The following is a 15,827-nucleotide window of genomic DNA, read 5'->3' as shown; positions in this document are numbered from 1 at the left end:
AATGTTACCTCCCTTTCACAGTCTACAATCTAGCCTAATAGACGTGCCTGCTATTTCCCAAACTCAGAACTTCATTTCTCATCTCTAGACTCTTACGTAGGCTCTCTACCGTCCCTTATCACCTCCATCTCTTAGAATCAATTTCTACCTTGCTTTAGGGTTCAGATCATATGCCACCTCTTACTGGAAGCTTTTCTCGATTCCCTTATTATTAGTATTCCCTCCTTACTCCTCAGATTACTATGTATACGTATTTGTTTAAAAGTTGTGTTCTCCTTTCCACTCTCCACTAGCCATAAATTCCTCGTGTCCAGAGATTATTTTGCATTTTGTCTTTGTATTCCCATTATCTAGCACAATGCCTTTGCATGTAATTGGTGCCCAGGAGATACTTATTGTAATGGCCTGGATTGGTGTTGCTTATTTTGTCCAACCTGCTGTGTATTTTTCTGTTTTTAACCAATACAAACTAATTTTGATGATTACTGCTTGAGTTTAAGAGGTTGAGATTTGGTGACCTATGCCCATTTTTCTTCATTACTTCCCTTGAGATTCTAGACTTTTTCTTCCAATGAATTTTACTGTCACTTTGTCTATGATAAAATCAGTAATTTGGTTAGTTTAGTGCTAAATCTGTAAAATAATTCAAGTAGTGTCGTTTTTAAATTGTCATATTTTTATCATAGTATGCAAACATGAAAATCTAATGTCTCTCCATTTATCTTCCTTTATTTCTTTAACAAGTGTTTTATAGTTGTATTTACATGAATCCTAAATATCTTCGTAAGCAAGCACTCGGCTAGCGTATGCATTTTGTAGATATTTTCAATGGATTTTTCCTAGCTTATTCTCCCAATTTTTGTTAGTACCATGTAGAAATGCTAATGATTTTTACAGATTTTGTAACCTACTTCACTGAGGCTGTTAATCATTTTGATTAGTTTTTCCCCTGATTCTCTGGGATTTTCTAAGTAGATGTGTCATCTGCAAATAAGACTAATTTTGCCTCCACTTTGCTGACATTTATACTTTTATTTTCTCCCTCTTGTCACATTACCGTAGCTAGCATTTCTAGAACAACGCCAAAACCAATAAGGAGACAGGGCAACCTTGACTTGACAAACCTGTATTTATTAAGAAAGCTGGAAGTGCTTCTTCATTGCAAGTAACTAGTCCATGGTTTGAGATATATGCTTTTGGCCATATTTTTAAATGGCCCTTCCATACCTATATTTGTTGTGTTTTGAAGATTTTTTTTCTGTCACATGCATCCCTTTCACTCCATTCACACAGACACCACCCTAATGACCTCTCACCAGAAATAGTGCAATAGCCTACTGGTTGGTCTTCCTGCCTCAAGTCTCTCCCCACTCTATCTTCCACACAGTTGCCAAAGTTATTTTCCTAAAGCACAGGTCAGACATAACACTCCCCTACTCAACAAACTCTGTTGGCCCCCTCTAGGACCAAATACAAAATCTTTTGTTTGGCATTTAAAACTCTTTACAATCTAGTCCAGTAGAACCCTGTTCCAATGTTCTTGTATATTACACTCTCCACGTCCACTATAGTCTATCCTTACTGGCCCATTTGCTATTCCTCCACCTCCTGGCCCTGTACCTTTTGTACTGGCTGTTCCCCTTGCCTGGAATGCTTTCCCTCCTTATCACCACCTCTTAGAATCCCTGCCTCCTTTAAGACTCAGCTCAAGTGCCACCTCCTCCAGGAGGACTCTCCTGGTCCCTCTAGCCATGCTTTCCCTCTAAGACTACCTTTCATGTGTTCTACATTTATCTCCTGTATACCAATTTATCTATTATATTTTCACCTTCATTAGAATGTAAGATCTTTGAGGGAAGAGACTATTTTTCCTTTTTCTCTGTATCCCCAGCACTTAGCACAAGGTTTGGCACATAGAAATTTTGAATAACTGCTTGTTGATGGGTTGTATGTGATTAATGATATAATTTTTCTTTTGAGGACTGCTTTAGCTGCATCCAAAAAAAAATTTTATGTGTTGTCTCATTGTTGGAATCCTTTTCAGTGGTTATTTCTTGTTCATGTGATGTTATAACCTACTTATGATTCAGAATGTTGGTACTTAATCTCCACTTAGACCTTATCTTTTGCTTATACCCCATATCAATTACTATTTTATTGTTGTGATCTATAAAGAATGTATTTCTATTTCTACCTTTTCATATTGATTTATAATTTCCTTGTATATAATCAGTTGTAAGCATACTAAATGATGATGTGAAATAGCATATTATTTAATATTCCCATTCAAAGGACAACAAAAGTCTTTCAAATCTCTTTTCTAACAAGTCTGTTCAGCTGTTTTCTTTTTGTTTTCCTTCCTGATAACTAATATCCAGCTCTGAAAGAGGAACACTATCTGACAGTCATGTTACTTTTTTGTTGCCATTCAGTCAGCTTTTCCTTTAGGTACTTATATACTGTGCTACTTGTTGTATTTTTTCCAAAAAACTGCTCCTTTTTTGTTTTAGTCCTTCAATTTTACTCTGCCTTTTAATGTGTTTCTTATATGCAGCAAATTGTCGAGTTTCATTTTCTTTCATTTTTACTATGAAGCTTAAACCACTTACATTTAAGTTTGTTATTGGTAGGTTTTTGTTTTCTGCCATTTAATTCTTTTACACTGATTCTACCCACCCTTTTTCTACCTCTTTTAAGTTCACAATTAAGCCTTGAGATTAGTTTTGCTTAGAGTAAATTGATTCTAATCTTTTCCCACAGATTCTTCTCACTTTCTTCCCATTACTCTGGTCCATCTCAAGGTCCTCAAATTTATTTTTATCTTGTCTTCTTTAAAAAAAAATTCCCACAACAAAAATCTACCTTCTGTCTCTCCCATCCACACACCCCCCCATTTAAAAAGAAAGAAAAAAACTGTTAACAAATACGCAAAAACAAATTTCTACATTAACCATGTCTAAAATGAAAAATTGTCTCATTTTGCATTCTGAATCTTTAGCTTCCCTAAAGGAAAGTGAGTGGCATGTTTTATCCAAGTTCTCTGAAGTCATGGTTGATCATTACATTCATAAGTTCCTACTTGTTTTAAAGTTGTTTGCACTTACACTATTGCTGTTATTGCTTAAACTGTTCTCCTGGGTCTGCTTATTTCACTTTGCATCAGACTTACAAGTCTTCCAAGGTTTCTCTGAAACCGTCCTGTACATTATTCTTTACAACACAATGTTATCGCATCAAATTTAATACTGTAAGTTGTTCAGCTATTCCCCAATGGATGGGTACTCTTCAGTTTCCAATTCTTTGCCACTTCAAAAAGAGCTATGAACATTTTTGTACATTCATATTTAAAGTTTGTTTTGCTTAGGAATGATCTCATCTCTTCAACTTTTGTTGTTTACTCATTTTCATCATGTCTGATTCTTCATGACCCCTTTTGGGGGTTTTCTTTTTTCTTTCTTTTTTTTAAAATTTATTTATTTTTAGTTTTCAACATTCATTTCCACAAGATTTTCTCCCCATCTCTCCCCTCCCTCCACCCCAAAATACCATGCATTCTGATTGGGAGTTTTCTTGTGCAAAGATACTGGAGTGGTTTGCCATTTCTTTCTCCTGCTCATTTTACAGATGGGGAACCTGAGGCAAACAGGGTTAAGTGACTTGTCCAGGGTCACACAACTAGTACATGTCTGAGGCTAGATTTGAACTCAGGTTTTCCTGACTCCAGGCCCAGTATTCTACCCATTGTACCACCTAACTGCCCTTATCCCTTAATCTACCTTCCCTCTAATTCTCTCTTCTCCTCTTTCCCTCCTATTTCAAGTGCCAGCTGCTCTCCCCACCCCCTTTTCCTTGTTTGTATGGCTTCTACTTGCACATATTATGTCCCTAATATATGTCCATAACTTTCTTTTCCCTTTCCACCCCTACTGTATTTATTTTTCTCCTTCCCTTTTCATTCTAAGAATGGTGACAGCTAAAAGATAAAAAGTTACAATAATAGAGGAGGAAGAAAGAGGTAGGAAGGAAAATGGAAAGTGGGAGAAAACCCATTCATCTCTTTTGCTAACATTTGGGTTTAAAAAAAAAATAATACATAGTAAAATGTTCATATGTTTGAAAAAATATTTTGGATGTTATACAATTTCCTCACTACATGCTAAAAATCACAATGCTTTCTGTTTTAAGGTTCCTGTGATGAAAAGGTACCTGTTGCTTCTTTGCTATCAAGAAAAAAACTAGATCCAAAGAGGCCTCTGAGAAGTGAGCAAACTGAATCATCTTTAAATGAGTTTTGTGAACATCTCACTGATGCTGTTATTTTCCATATAATTTCAAGTGTTTCAGATGGTACTGAAGATGGCAGAGCAAAACTGAAATACGCTGGAAATAAAATTTCAGCATCTGAGAAATTCATTTCAATTAATTCTGAGATGTTGGGAGCCCAAGGATCCAAGAGTAGATCAATTCTTATTGGCGACATTGCTTTCAGCATTTTTGAAATTATTATTCAAATCCTGTCTAATAGTAACATTTTAAAGGCAGATGTTACTGAGCATGCTGTTTCCCTGGAAACAAAATACATTTATTCTCCAGATATGGCTACCATAGACATTGATGATCTCTTTCAAGATCTCCTATCAGGAGTGATTCATGTGCTGACAAAAGAAATAGGAATTAATAATCAGTGTAATACTAAAGGGAAACCAACTCCCAGATTTCAAAGTCAGAGTATTCCTATTTGCCAAAAAACTAGACCCATAGAAAGAGACGTAAGCCAACGAAGCTGGGACCCATCACTTACTCATAGAACAGATCAACTTGTCCAGAAAAATAAAAACAATTCTGTGGCATCTAAATTAGACAGTCTACTAGGGAGCCTAAAAAGTCATGAATCTAAAGAAATGGTGAATAAAATTTTTAATATTGTCTTAGATTTATTTTTGCCAGATGAATGCCAAAGTGGGGCTTTGGACTCTGTCAAAGCATCAACAAGACATTTTTTTGACTCTCCAGAGAAGCAGCCTAGTAACCTGGGCTTATCTCCCAAATCCGTATTCCTCCTCAATGTTGTATGTGAGAAACTTATAAGGACACTTTTGGAAAAATGTACAACCACAGACATGCTGACAGGCAGCCCTGTTTCTGAGGAATTGTCTGCTGCAGAACGGCAGCTTTTTAATGTAATCCAAAGTGTCAAGGAGGAAGAATTTGGTTATGGAGAAGGAAAAGTGAGCCCAGTGCAAACTGAGCCATTTCAAGCAGAGGACTATGTATCAGAATTTGTGTTGGAACAGCTGGCTGAAAGTGAGCATGAGTTGCTTTCCTCAGAATCAATGCTCAGTGTAATTTCCCATGGCTTGGTAAAATCTCTGATGGAAAAGCTGTCAAACAGCATACAGGCAGCCCCCCCAAAACCTCCATATGCCAATAAACTTTTAAAATACAGTGCAAGGGAAAAACTGTCCAATGCCCAAGGAGTACAATCAGCAAAAGACCACATGCGGCCCAGGGACAAACTCACATCAGAGACCCTCAATCATCTCCGAATAATTGGCTCCAAAATCAGACCACCCTTTAAGCAGTTTTCTGCTTCCTCTATGAAAAAACTGAGGAGGAAAGATCTAAAAATTAAAACAGTTCCCAGAATGCTGCAATCAGACCCACTCAGTACAGGTGTTTACTCAGCCACATTTTTGGAGGACATTATTTCTGACCTGTTTTCTTCTATTTATACTTCATTGTATGACCGAGATGAAAATGTCACAGAGGAGCAGCTCAATGAGATGAATACATTAATTATCAATTCCGTGGTGAATGCATTTAATAAAGCTCAAGTCACTGTGCTCCGGAATGCTGAAGAAAGGTTGTGTTTTCCACCTGTACAGAAAGAAGCTGTGACCAAAATTGTTGACTCCGTTTATAATGAAGTTTTGCAGGAATACGAATCAAAAATGACTTATGTAAATGAGAATGATGCAGCTGATGACCTCAACTTATTAGCTGAGCGGACAACCAATGCTGTGCTGGATGAGATTTTAGACTACCAACTGCCATCATGTTTTGTGGAAAGACTCACTCCTGAGTCATACTACCCCCTAAAAGTTGAAAATGTCCTTCAGAAACTTCAAGAAAACCTGAGGGAGTTCAGTTCCCAAGTTCAGCCTTCAGCAGGATATACTACCATGTTGCCTCATTCATTTTTAGAGGATGTCATTAGAAAGCTGTTATCACAGATCATCCCTCCATCATCTAGTGATGTTTGGTCTATGGAAAAGAAATATTTAATGAGTTCAGACTTTAATGAAATGTCTGCCTGCATAATAAACAAAGTTATGTCAGCCATTTCTAAACACAAAATTTGGCTCACCAAATATGATCATCAATATTTATATTCAGAGAGAAATCTACAAACAATGGTTGACTCAGTTTACAATAATATTTTGCAAATCTCAGGTGGTCACTCATCAATACAGAAAAGTATAACAAGTCGAAGTCCCATCATTGTTGACAGAATAGCCAGTTTTATTATTCAAGAGATTACTGAAAGTCACCTTCAGCCCTTTTTGTTTGGGGATAGTGCCTCTCAATCAACAGCTGCCACTGATGAAGTGTCCACCATGGTTAAGAATGTTCTCAATGAAGTGACAGGGCTGCAAAGACCCCGTACAGCGTCCTCTCTAAGCATGGGGGTTTACCCTGCTGAATTTGTGGAAGAAATTGTCGCTAGACTCTTATCAAAGATCTTCAGCCCCAAAGTGAAAACTGGGGCAGAACTAAACAATGTGACACACAAAATTGTAGATTCCATAAATGCTCACTTTGACCGAGCCAAAGTCCGAGTGGTACGTCATGATGAGGCACAGCCTTTCCCGCCTCTGAATATCGATATTGTGGATGAATTGGTAGACTCTGTCTACTGTAGTGTCCTGAAACAGCATGGACTAGATCCTACAGGTGAGCAAGAAGAACTAATGAGGACGGACATTTTTGTTGAAAATCTTACCAGTTTAATTGTAGCAGCAATTTCTGATTATCTTCTTCATCCCCTTTTCTCTGGAGAGCTCTCTGCTTCTTCCTATTCTTCTTTGACAGCAGAGAACATTGTGCAAGAAGTCCTAAGTGGAATCAGCAAAACTAGCAAACAAAGCCAGAGCCTGACTCCATATAATACCTTACTGCCTTATACTTTCTTAGAAGACATGATAACAGTGCTCCTATCTCGAATCTTTCCTTCAACTTCTGGGGTGGTTCCATATCAAGAAGATCTAAAAGATACATCTGGAGTTAATTTCAATGAAGTTGCTTCAAAGCTAATCAGCGATATCCGGAAGAAAATTTCAAAACACGAAATTCGACTTTCCAAAGATACAGAAGAACCACAATATATTTATTCAGAAGATGATGTCCAAAATCTTGTTGACTCTGTTTTCAAAAACATCTTGCAAAACTCTGGCTCACAAGAAGCAATGGAACAAGAAATAATGAGCAGTAACAATGCTTTCATTGATCGAGTAGCTGGTTTTATCATTAGAAATATTTGTCAGCAACACCTTCAGCCATTTGTGTCCGGAAAGAGATTTCCTCCACCCCCAATGTACCACGCTGGTGGGCGAAGGCAGTTACAGTTTTATGCTGGTGTTTATTCCTCAACGTTTTTGGAAGAAGTAGTCTCCGGAGTTTTATCCAAAATCTTTTACAGGGTAGTGGGTGTTGCATTTGCCAGAATAATAAGAGAACCTGAAAGTAAACTGGAGGAGACAGCTGTTAGACTCATAAATTCAGTATCAGACGAGTTTGAAAAAGCAGAAGTAAGCATTCTAGAAAATGCTGAAGAGGAATTAGGTTTGCCACAAGTAGATAGGGATGTCATCATTAAGATAATTGACACAGCTTACAACAAAGTTTTGCAAGAATACGATTTAGACCTAACACTTGATAAAGATTTTTTCAATGATACAAAGACTTTGGCCGAAAGGATAACCAAAATCATTCTGGCAGAAATCTTTGATTTTCAACTCCAACCAGATTTAGTCGCAAGGCTACCATTCAAAGCTCTGTCAAATCTCAATGCTAATGTTTTGCTTAAGAAAGTTCAGTGTGAAATTAACAAACCAAAACCTCAGAGACAGACTTCGACAATATATACAACTATGTTATCACATACTCATCTGGAAAAGATAGTCACCCAGCTTTTATCACAGATGTCCTCAGACTCCAGAGTGGAAGACTCAGTTACTTCAAAGCCTGATTTCAGTAAAGCTGTTGTGAAATTAATCAATGAAATCATGGCCATCATTTCCAAACATGCTATCTGGATTACAAAGCATGGAAATGAAAAAGAAAGTATGATTTCAGAAACAGATATTGAGAATATGGTGGAATCCATTTATGCTGACATTTCACATTCAAATCTCTACCAGTCTCTTACAAAAGATAAAAAAGACATAAATAATATACCTGTTTCCAAAATAGCAAGTTTCATAATCAAAGAAATTTTTAACCATCACCTTCAGTCATTTTTATCTCAAGAGCAAATCCTATCTCAATCTACAACTGACTTAACTAGGAAACAGACTTACAAAGGTGTAGAAATTGACCCAAAAGAATTGTCTCTCATTGTTAACTCAGCTATATTTTTGGAGGAAGTAATTTCTGAGCTTTTATGCAAACTCCTTTATGCATTTTCACGTAATTTCATCTCATCTGAGGATCCAAAGTCTAAAGCCAAAGTTGCTAACATTGTTACAAAATTAGTCCGATCAATTGTGCTTGAGTTTGCAGCATCTCAAATTTTTGTTGCTGAAAATTTTGATGAAAATCTGTGTTTTTCTGAAGGGTATAAAGAAATGGTTAGTAAGATAGTCAACTTAATTTATGAAAAAATAACAAGTGATTATAAATCTCTGGATCTCGTTTACACAGACATAGAACATGACACTAAAAATTTTGGAAGCAAAATATATAATTTACTTTTGGGAGAAATTTATGATTATCAATTACAGGGATTAATTTCTGGAACATTATCTTTGTCTGCCTGTTCTTCACTTAGAGCTGAGAACATTATTCGAAGTGTACTAAATGTTATTGGTAAAGAAAGCCATTATTTGCCATCTTTCATTACTGTGTTACCTCGCTCTCTTTTGGAAGATATGGTTTCCAAACTTCTAGTTCATATTTTTCCTTCATCTGAAGCCAGCGTTCAAATTAAAGAACAAGAGGCACCACCAGATGATGAATTTATGTCAGCAGCTTCAAGACTGACTGATGCTATTATAGCTGAAATTTCTGAACATGAAATTAGACTGACCGCTGCAGAGGAGAATGCCTCACATATGAATCTGGAAACTATTGAAAGCATAGTTGACTCAATTTGCAAAAATATTTTGAAGAAAGCTGAATTCCAAGCTGAAGTGCAAGCTGAAGTCCAGAAAGAGGAGAGTGAGAAGGGAGGCACATTCCTCACCAAAATAGCTGGCTTCATTATGAAGGAAATTGTAGATCATCATCTCCAGCCATTCTTACACGAGGATGACTCTGATTCTGGTGGAACTTCTGATAAAGAGTCTGTTGTTGATGTTCCTGAGCAAGAAAAAGAACCACCATGCACACCCCAGCCTTCCCTCTACTCAGCAACATTTTTAGAAGATGTTATTTTTGATCTTGTTAGGAAATTGTACCCTGTCCCAAAAACTCCTGAGCACGATGAAGGTGAAAGTATGACAGAGACCAGCCTTGTGAGCATGGCTATCAAATTAGTAAATTCTCTAATAGGTGAATTTCGAAAAAGTGATATTAAGGTTCTCCCCAATGCTGAAGAATTGTTTTCTTTTCCACCAGTAGATAAAGAAACTATTAATAAAGTGTCTGACTCTGTGTATGAAGAGGTTGTTAAAAAATACAGATCTGAGGGTACTCATCATGATGAGGAAGAGAGCAATATTTGTATTGAAATGATAACCAACTTAGCAAAGAATGCAATCTCAGGTTTCAAGGTTAAGCCACTTTTTTCTGGAGACTGGTTTTCCCCATTCTTTTCATTTCTAGAACCAGATAACATCACCCAAAGAGTCCAATATCTGCCACAAAAGATCTCATTTGATAAAGACATAAGAGGTGCTCCTATCAAAGATTCTTCACTGAAAGATTCCCTTGCAGTTGTAAATCTAACTAGAAATATAAAAGATGAAACAGATCTGGGCACAATAGGTGAAAAGAAGAGTGAAGAAAAGGTTGAGACTATACCTACAAACAATAACCAGGATTCAATGTTCATTTCTCTAGCTAGTACTATGAAAACTAAAATGTGTGCCCTGGAATCTGCAGATTGGGATCTAACTGACAAAAGGGAAAGTGAGAAAAAGACAAGTGAGAGCCCAACCAGAAAAGATGAAGACAAGGATTCAATAAAATTCACTTCTGTAGCCACCAGTATTAAAAATAATATAAAAAGTCACCAGGACCATGCTTGGAAAACATCAGATCAAAAGAGTGATGAGTTTTCAGCCAAAGATGAGGCACATGAGTACGAGGAAGAGTCAATAAAAGTCTTTGCAGTTATGAAAAGCAGTAAGGGGATCCCGGAACCAGATTTTAAGAGAACACCTAAGAAGAGTAGTATAAAGAAAGAACACCAATTGGCTGCTGAAAGCAATGAAGAAGAACCAATACGACGCATTTCTCCAGTAAAAAGTAAAAAAACACCAGAACCAGTTTTGAAATTATCAAGTAGTAAGAAGTTTGAAGAAAAGAAAAAAGACATTTCAGTTGGGACAGATGATGAAGAAGGGGCGTTTAGTCTCACTCCTGCAGTCACTACGGAGAAAAGTCCAAATATAAAATCAACCTTTAAAAGCAAGAGAGAGATCTGTGTTCAAACAGATATTGAAGATGAACCAATAGTGTATTATGAAAATGTGATTGAGAATATTTATAGTAATGTTTTAGATATATCTACTCAGACATCTCTAGATGATACCCGTTATACAAATGTTATTCCTACCCAAAAAGCACATGCTGAGAATCTTGGCCAACCTTCATCAGGGGCTTCATTGCACCTGGTTCACAAGGGTGTTCCTGACAAAGGCAAAGAGGTGAAGAAACACCCTCCTGCTGATGCCAAAATATCATGCTATTCACCTGAAATGAGATCGGGTATTTTTTCAGCAAGATTTTTAGAAGATGTTGTCACTGAGATTGTAAACAAACTGGTCTTTTCTTCTTCACCAGAAACTTGTGAAGAGTGTAAAAAAATTCAGGATGATGCAAATCAGACTGAGCTCTATGAAACAGCAATGAAACTGATTGATTCCTTGTTAAAAGAGTTTTCTGACGCCCGAATTAGGGTGTTTAGGCCCACTGAAGAAAAGCAACCTTTGCCCCAGGAACCTAAAGTACTGATTGAGGAGAAAGTACCAGACAAGCACAGTTCTGTTACACAGGAAGCACCAACTCTCCAGAGAACACCCTCACCGCCTAAAATGCCACCTGTGCCCCCCAAAACCTTGGTTGATAGGGGATCATGTACAGATATACAACATTACATTGATATGCCACCAGTGGATAAAATATTGGTCAATAAGGTTGTGCACTCCTCTCTCTGTAATGTTCTACACGAATACAGATCTCAAGACTCAATTTGCAAAGACATCAATGATAGTGATAAGTTAGCCAAAAGATTAGCTGGTGCTGTAATAGAAGAAATCTTTCAGCATCAGCTCAGCCTACTACTACAGGATGAATTGCCCACTGAAGTGTGCATACCTCTGGAATCTAAGGATGTTGTTACAAAAGTACAACAAGTGGCCAAAAAACACACCAGAGAATGTCAAACTTCCTCACCATATACCATCATGCTGCCTCACGAATTTTTGGAAGAAATGATTTCATCTCTTCTAGCCAAAATTTTTCCATCAGGATCAGAAAAAAATCTAGATTCAGAAGTAGGTGACAGTCTTTTTACTGAAATGAACTTCATTCAAATGAAATTAGTCAGCAGGGTTATGACAGAGATAACAAAAGACGAAGATATGGTAATACAGTATGTTGAGTGCTTACACCCCAACGATGATGAAGTAATTCAGGTAGTGGTACAGTCTGTTTATAGTAATCTTTTGCCACAGTTTGGCTCTCAAGAGGTTATACAGAACTGTGCAACAAGCGGATGCAGAATGCTTTCTGAAAGCATAGCTGACCTAGTTATAAGAGAGGTTGCTGGAAATCAGCTGCAGACATACTTTTCTGGAGAGTTAACACCCCATCAATGTGCTGAGGTTGACAATGTTGTTGAAAGTATTCTTAAAGATATCTCCCAGAGCTCAGCAGGTCTTCCAACCAAACAAACCTCTGATCAAAAATTATCTTTGAATATCCTAGAAGAAATTGCAGTACAGTTTTTATCCCGACTTTTGTCTGTGTTCCCTATGATAGAGAGGGAAAGAACCAAGGCTTTGGAGGCTGAATTGGAAAAAATTACCAACAAAATAATAACATCACTGAAAGAGTTTATATCAAAAAGTTCAATTAAAATTGTACAGCAGCCCAATGAACCTCCCACATTGCCTAAAGAAGATAACCAGGCTATTGAAAAAGTAGTCGATAATGTCTATGACAGCGTTTTAAAACACTCTGGCTCTCACACTTCTGTGTATAAAGATCTAATAGGAAAGAGCAATGTTCTAGCTGATATAATAGCCTTCTTAATGGTCAAGGAAATTTCCAAACCTGAATTTCGGCCTCATATGGAAAGAACCCCTCAGGAGGAAAAACGCTCTCTGGGGGAAAGAATCCCCCGTGAAGAAAAATTTTCTTGGGAAGAAAGAATCCCACGTGAAGAAAAATTTTCTTGGGAAGAAAGAATCCCCCGTGAAGAAAAATTTTCTTGGAAAGAAAGAATCCCCCGTGAAGAAAAATTCTCTTGGGAAGAAAAAATCCCCCATGAGGAAAAATTGTCTTGGGAGAAAAAACTTGCTCGTGAGGAAAAATCTGCTTCTGAGGAAAGAATCCCTCGTGAGGAAAAATTTTCCCGTGAGGAAAGAGTCCCTTGTAGGGAAAAATTCTCTCATGAGGAAAGAATTGCTTATGAGGAAAGATTCCCTCCAAAAGAAAGAATCTTTTCTCGTGAGGAAAGATTCCCTTCTGAGGAAAAATTCGCTCAGGAGGAAAGAATCACTAGTGAAAAAAGAATCTCCCATGAGGAAAAATTCCCTTGTGAGGAAGAGGCATCAGGTCCGCAACTGGCACTGGAAGCTGTCAAAATTATGGAAAAAGTCCTTAAAATTCTTGATGACATTAAGTCACAGGAGAAACCTTCAGCCCCCAAAACTCCAGTACTGGATGCCTCCTTTTTGGAGGAAACACTGGCATTATTCCTAGCAAAAATAGTCAAGTTGCCCTGTGTTGTAACCAAAGAGGCAAAAAGCTTATCCAAACCTGAACTGAATAAAATTGCATCTCAACTGACAAAATCAGTGGCTGCTGAAATTTCCAAAAGTAACATTAGTCTAGTGGCTTCTGACCCTGAAGTGTACTTTTTGAACCCAGAAAATATTGAAATGATTTCTCAGGTTGTTGATTCTGTTTATAATAACGTTTTGCGACAATCTGGAACCCAAGAGGAATTCTTTCATGATATAAAAGGTATGAACAGATTTTTCCCCCAAAAAGTAGCTAGCCTCATAATTAGTGAGATTTCTCATCATCCCCCAGAATCTGTTAGCTCCCATAGTTCATCCACTGATGTCATCAGTGATCTGGATGTTGACCGAATTGTTGAAAAAGCCAGTGAGCATGCCACAAAAATGGGCTCTGTGCTCTTTAAAGAAGATGACATTGAGGGGGATGACCTGCAAGTTAAAATTGTCCCTCACCTTGGAAATAAGCCAATGAGAATAGATCCAGACATTGTTTCTCAACACTTGGCAGTGCTTTCACTCAAAACTCAACCACTAGAGAAACTGAAGAAGCAGTGTTTGTCAAGAACTGGACACAGTCTAGCAGAGCTAAGAAGAGCTTCAATAAGTGGGAAGAGCTACTCCTCGGAAATAGTGGACAGAGAATCAAGAAAAAAGGAAAGACGAATCTCCTTAGATAAAACAGGACGGTTGGATGCAAAGCCCTTTGAGGTAAGCAAAAAAGCAATGGCCCCCCCAAAAAATTAATGAGCAGGCATTGCTTTTGTCTGTAAATTACAGTCAACTATGTATCTTGGCATGGTCAGATAATATCTGCTTAACCCAAAATTGCTACAGCTAAGTGTGATGCTGAAGTAACAAACTTGGCTTCCAGAAACCTGTCATGAGGCTCGACCTTATTACTTTAGCATTAAACCATGTACAGTGTAGCCTTCCAGTTTTCAAAGAATGAAAATACTGTTTTCTACCAGAGACTTCCAAGTCCACACACCAATCCATATGACTTAACTGGTCACACACATTTTTAAAAATCCCTATACATCATGGAGGATGGAATTTTCTGGCATTTCTAAAAAGTCAGATTAAAATGAGTACCTCATTGGGTCTCCCACCCCCAAGATGTGCCTATCCTACTTACACTAGTCACACCTCTCTGTTTCAGACTCCTTTTTATGAATATCAATGATCACATTCCCAGAAAAGTATAGATGGACCATCCCTCACATAGAAAAGGGGAAAAATAGGAGGGAGCTGGGCGAGCTAGAGAATTTGAACACTATCTCTTTGGAAGTGGTGCAAGTTCCCAGAATGACTGAAGCATGAATGTCCAAATACAAATACAGAAACACATTCAAAGTGAAATAGAAATAATTTGGCCATTCTCTACCATTGTGGATTTTCTGAATGTCACAGGTAACTGAGATTTGACTATGTCTTAATTTCTGCAGAAGCTATGATGGCACTTTGGTTTATAAAATAACGGTGAGAGTCAGAAAAATGGCTTGGTGTCAGAAAAAAACTGAGTTCAAGTCCTATTTCAAACACTGTGTGATCCTGGGCAAGCCAGTTAACCTCTCTGAATGTGAGTTTCTTCATCTATAAAATGGGAGAGAATACCAACAGTACTTAACTCACAGGTTGTTATGAGGATCAAATACAATAATGTATTAAAGCAATTTAAAACCATAATGTCCATAGTGCCAGGTGGGGCAGGGAGAAGAGGAACCTTATTAAAAGATTTGTCCTCCTTCAGGAAAATATCTGCATTTTGAACTATCTGTGGGTTGGTTTGTGAAATCATAAGACTGCCAGGGTAGGTGATGGAAAAACTTCAAGGAACAAAGTATATACACTTCAGGAAACACAGTGGGTATAGCTGATGATTTTGGGGTTAGCCTGAATTAGAATCCCAGCTCTACCACTTAGTACCTGTGCAATTATAAATTGCTTAAACTTTCTGGGCCTCAGTTTCCTCCCTTGTAAAATGAGAGGGGAGATGATAGCATGAAGTAGTAGAGAGACAATAAGGAAGACTTCAATTCATAGCCTACCCCTGAAGGTACTATGTGACTGTGGTCAATAATCTTACCCCATAAGTGCTTCAGGTTATTCTCTGACAGTAAATCTGTTTTTTTTTTCTTTTTTGGTTTTAATATTTATTTTTCCCAATTACATGTAAAAACAATGTATAACCTCCATTTTTTACAATTTTGAGTTCCAAATTCTTTCCCACTCTCACTCCCTCCCCCCCTCAGTGAAAAGGCAAGCAATCTGATAAAGGTTATACATGTGCAGTCAGGCAAAACATATTTCCACATTGGTCATGTTGTGAAAGAAAACACAGACACCCCCTCCCCCCGAAAAAAGAAAAGAAAAAGAAAGTAGGAAACCAGTATGCTCTGAACTGCATTCAGACTC

At 37.6% G+C, this 15,827-nt stretch overlaps 2 protein-coding genes across 14 annotated transcripts in view; one reads left to right on the top strand and one right to left on the bottom strand.

The window, feature by feature from the left end:
* LOC140515491 (uncharacterized) overlaps positions 1 to 15,827 on the bottom strand; it is a 497,421-nt gene that overhangs the window by 398,466 nt on the left and 83,128 nt on the right. The window lies entirely within an intron of this gene.
* The window catches only part of LOC140515484 (fibrous sheath-interacting protein 2-like), a 100,941-nt gene that overhangs the window by 67,283 nt on the left and 17,831 nt on the right, over positions 1 to 15,827 (top strand). For all 5 annotated transcript variants that reach the window (XM_072626206.1, XM_072626205.1, XM_072626208.1 and 2 more), the window contains one exon: positions 4,186 to 14,120. In XM_072626206.1, coding sequence (XP_072482307.1) covers positions 4,186 to 14,120 — 9,935 coding nt within the window. The remainder of the gene's footprint in view (positions 1 to 4,185; positions 14,121 to 15,827) is intronic.

Source organism: Notamacropus eugenii, chromosome X, assembly GCF_028372415.1.
Source record: "Notamacropus eugenii isolate mMacEug1 chromosome X, mMacEug1.pri_v2, whole genome shotgun sequence".
NCBI lineage: Eukaryota > Metazoa > Chordata > Mammalia > Diprotodontia > Macropodidae > Notamacropus > Notamacropus eugenii.
The sequence above is the reverse complement of the archived record's forward strand: the minus strand, read 5'-3'. Positions and strand labels throughout refer to the sequence as shown.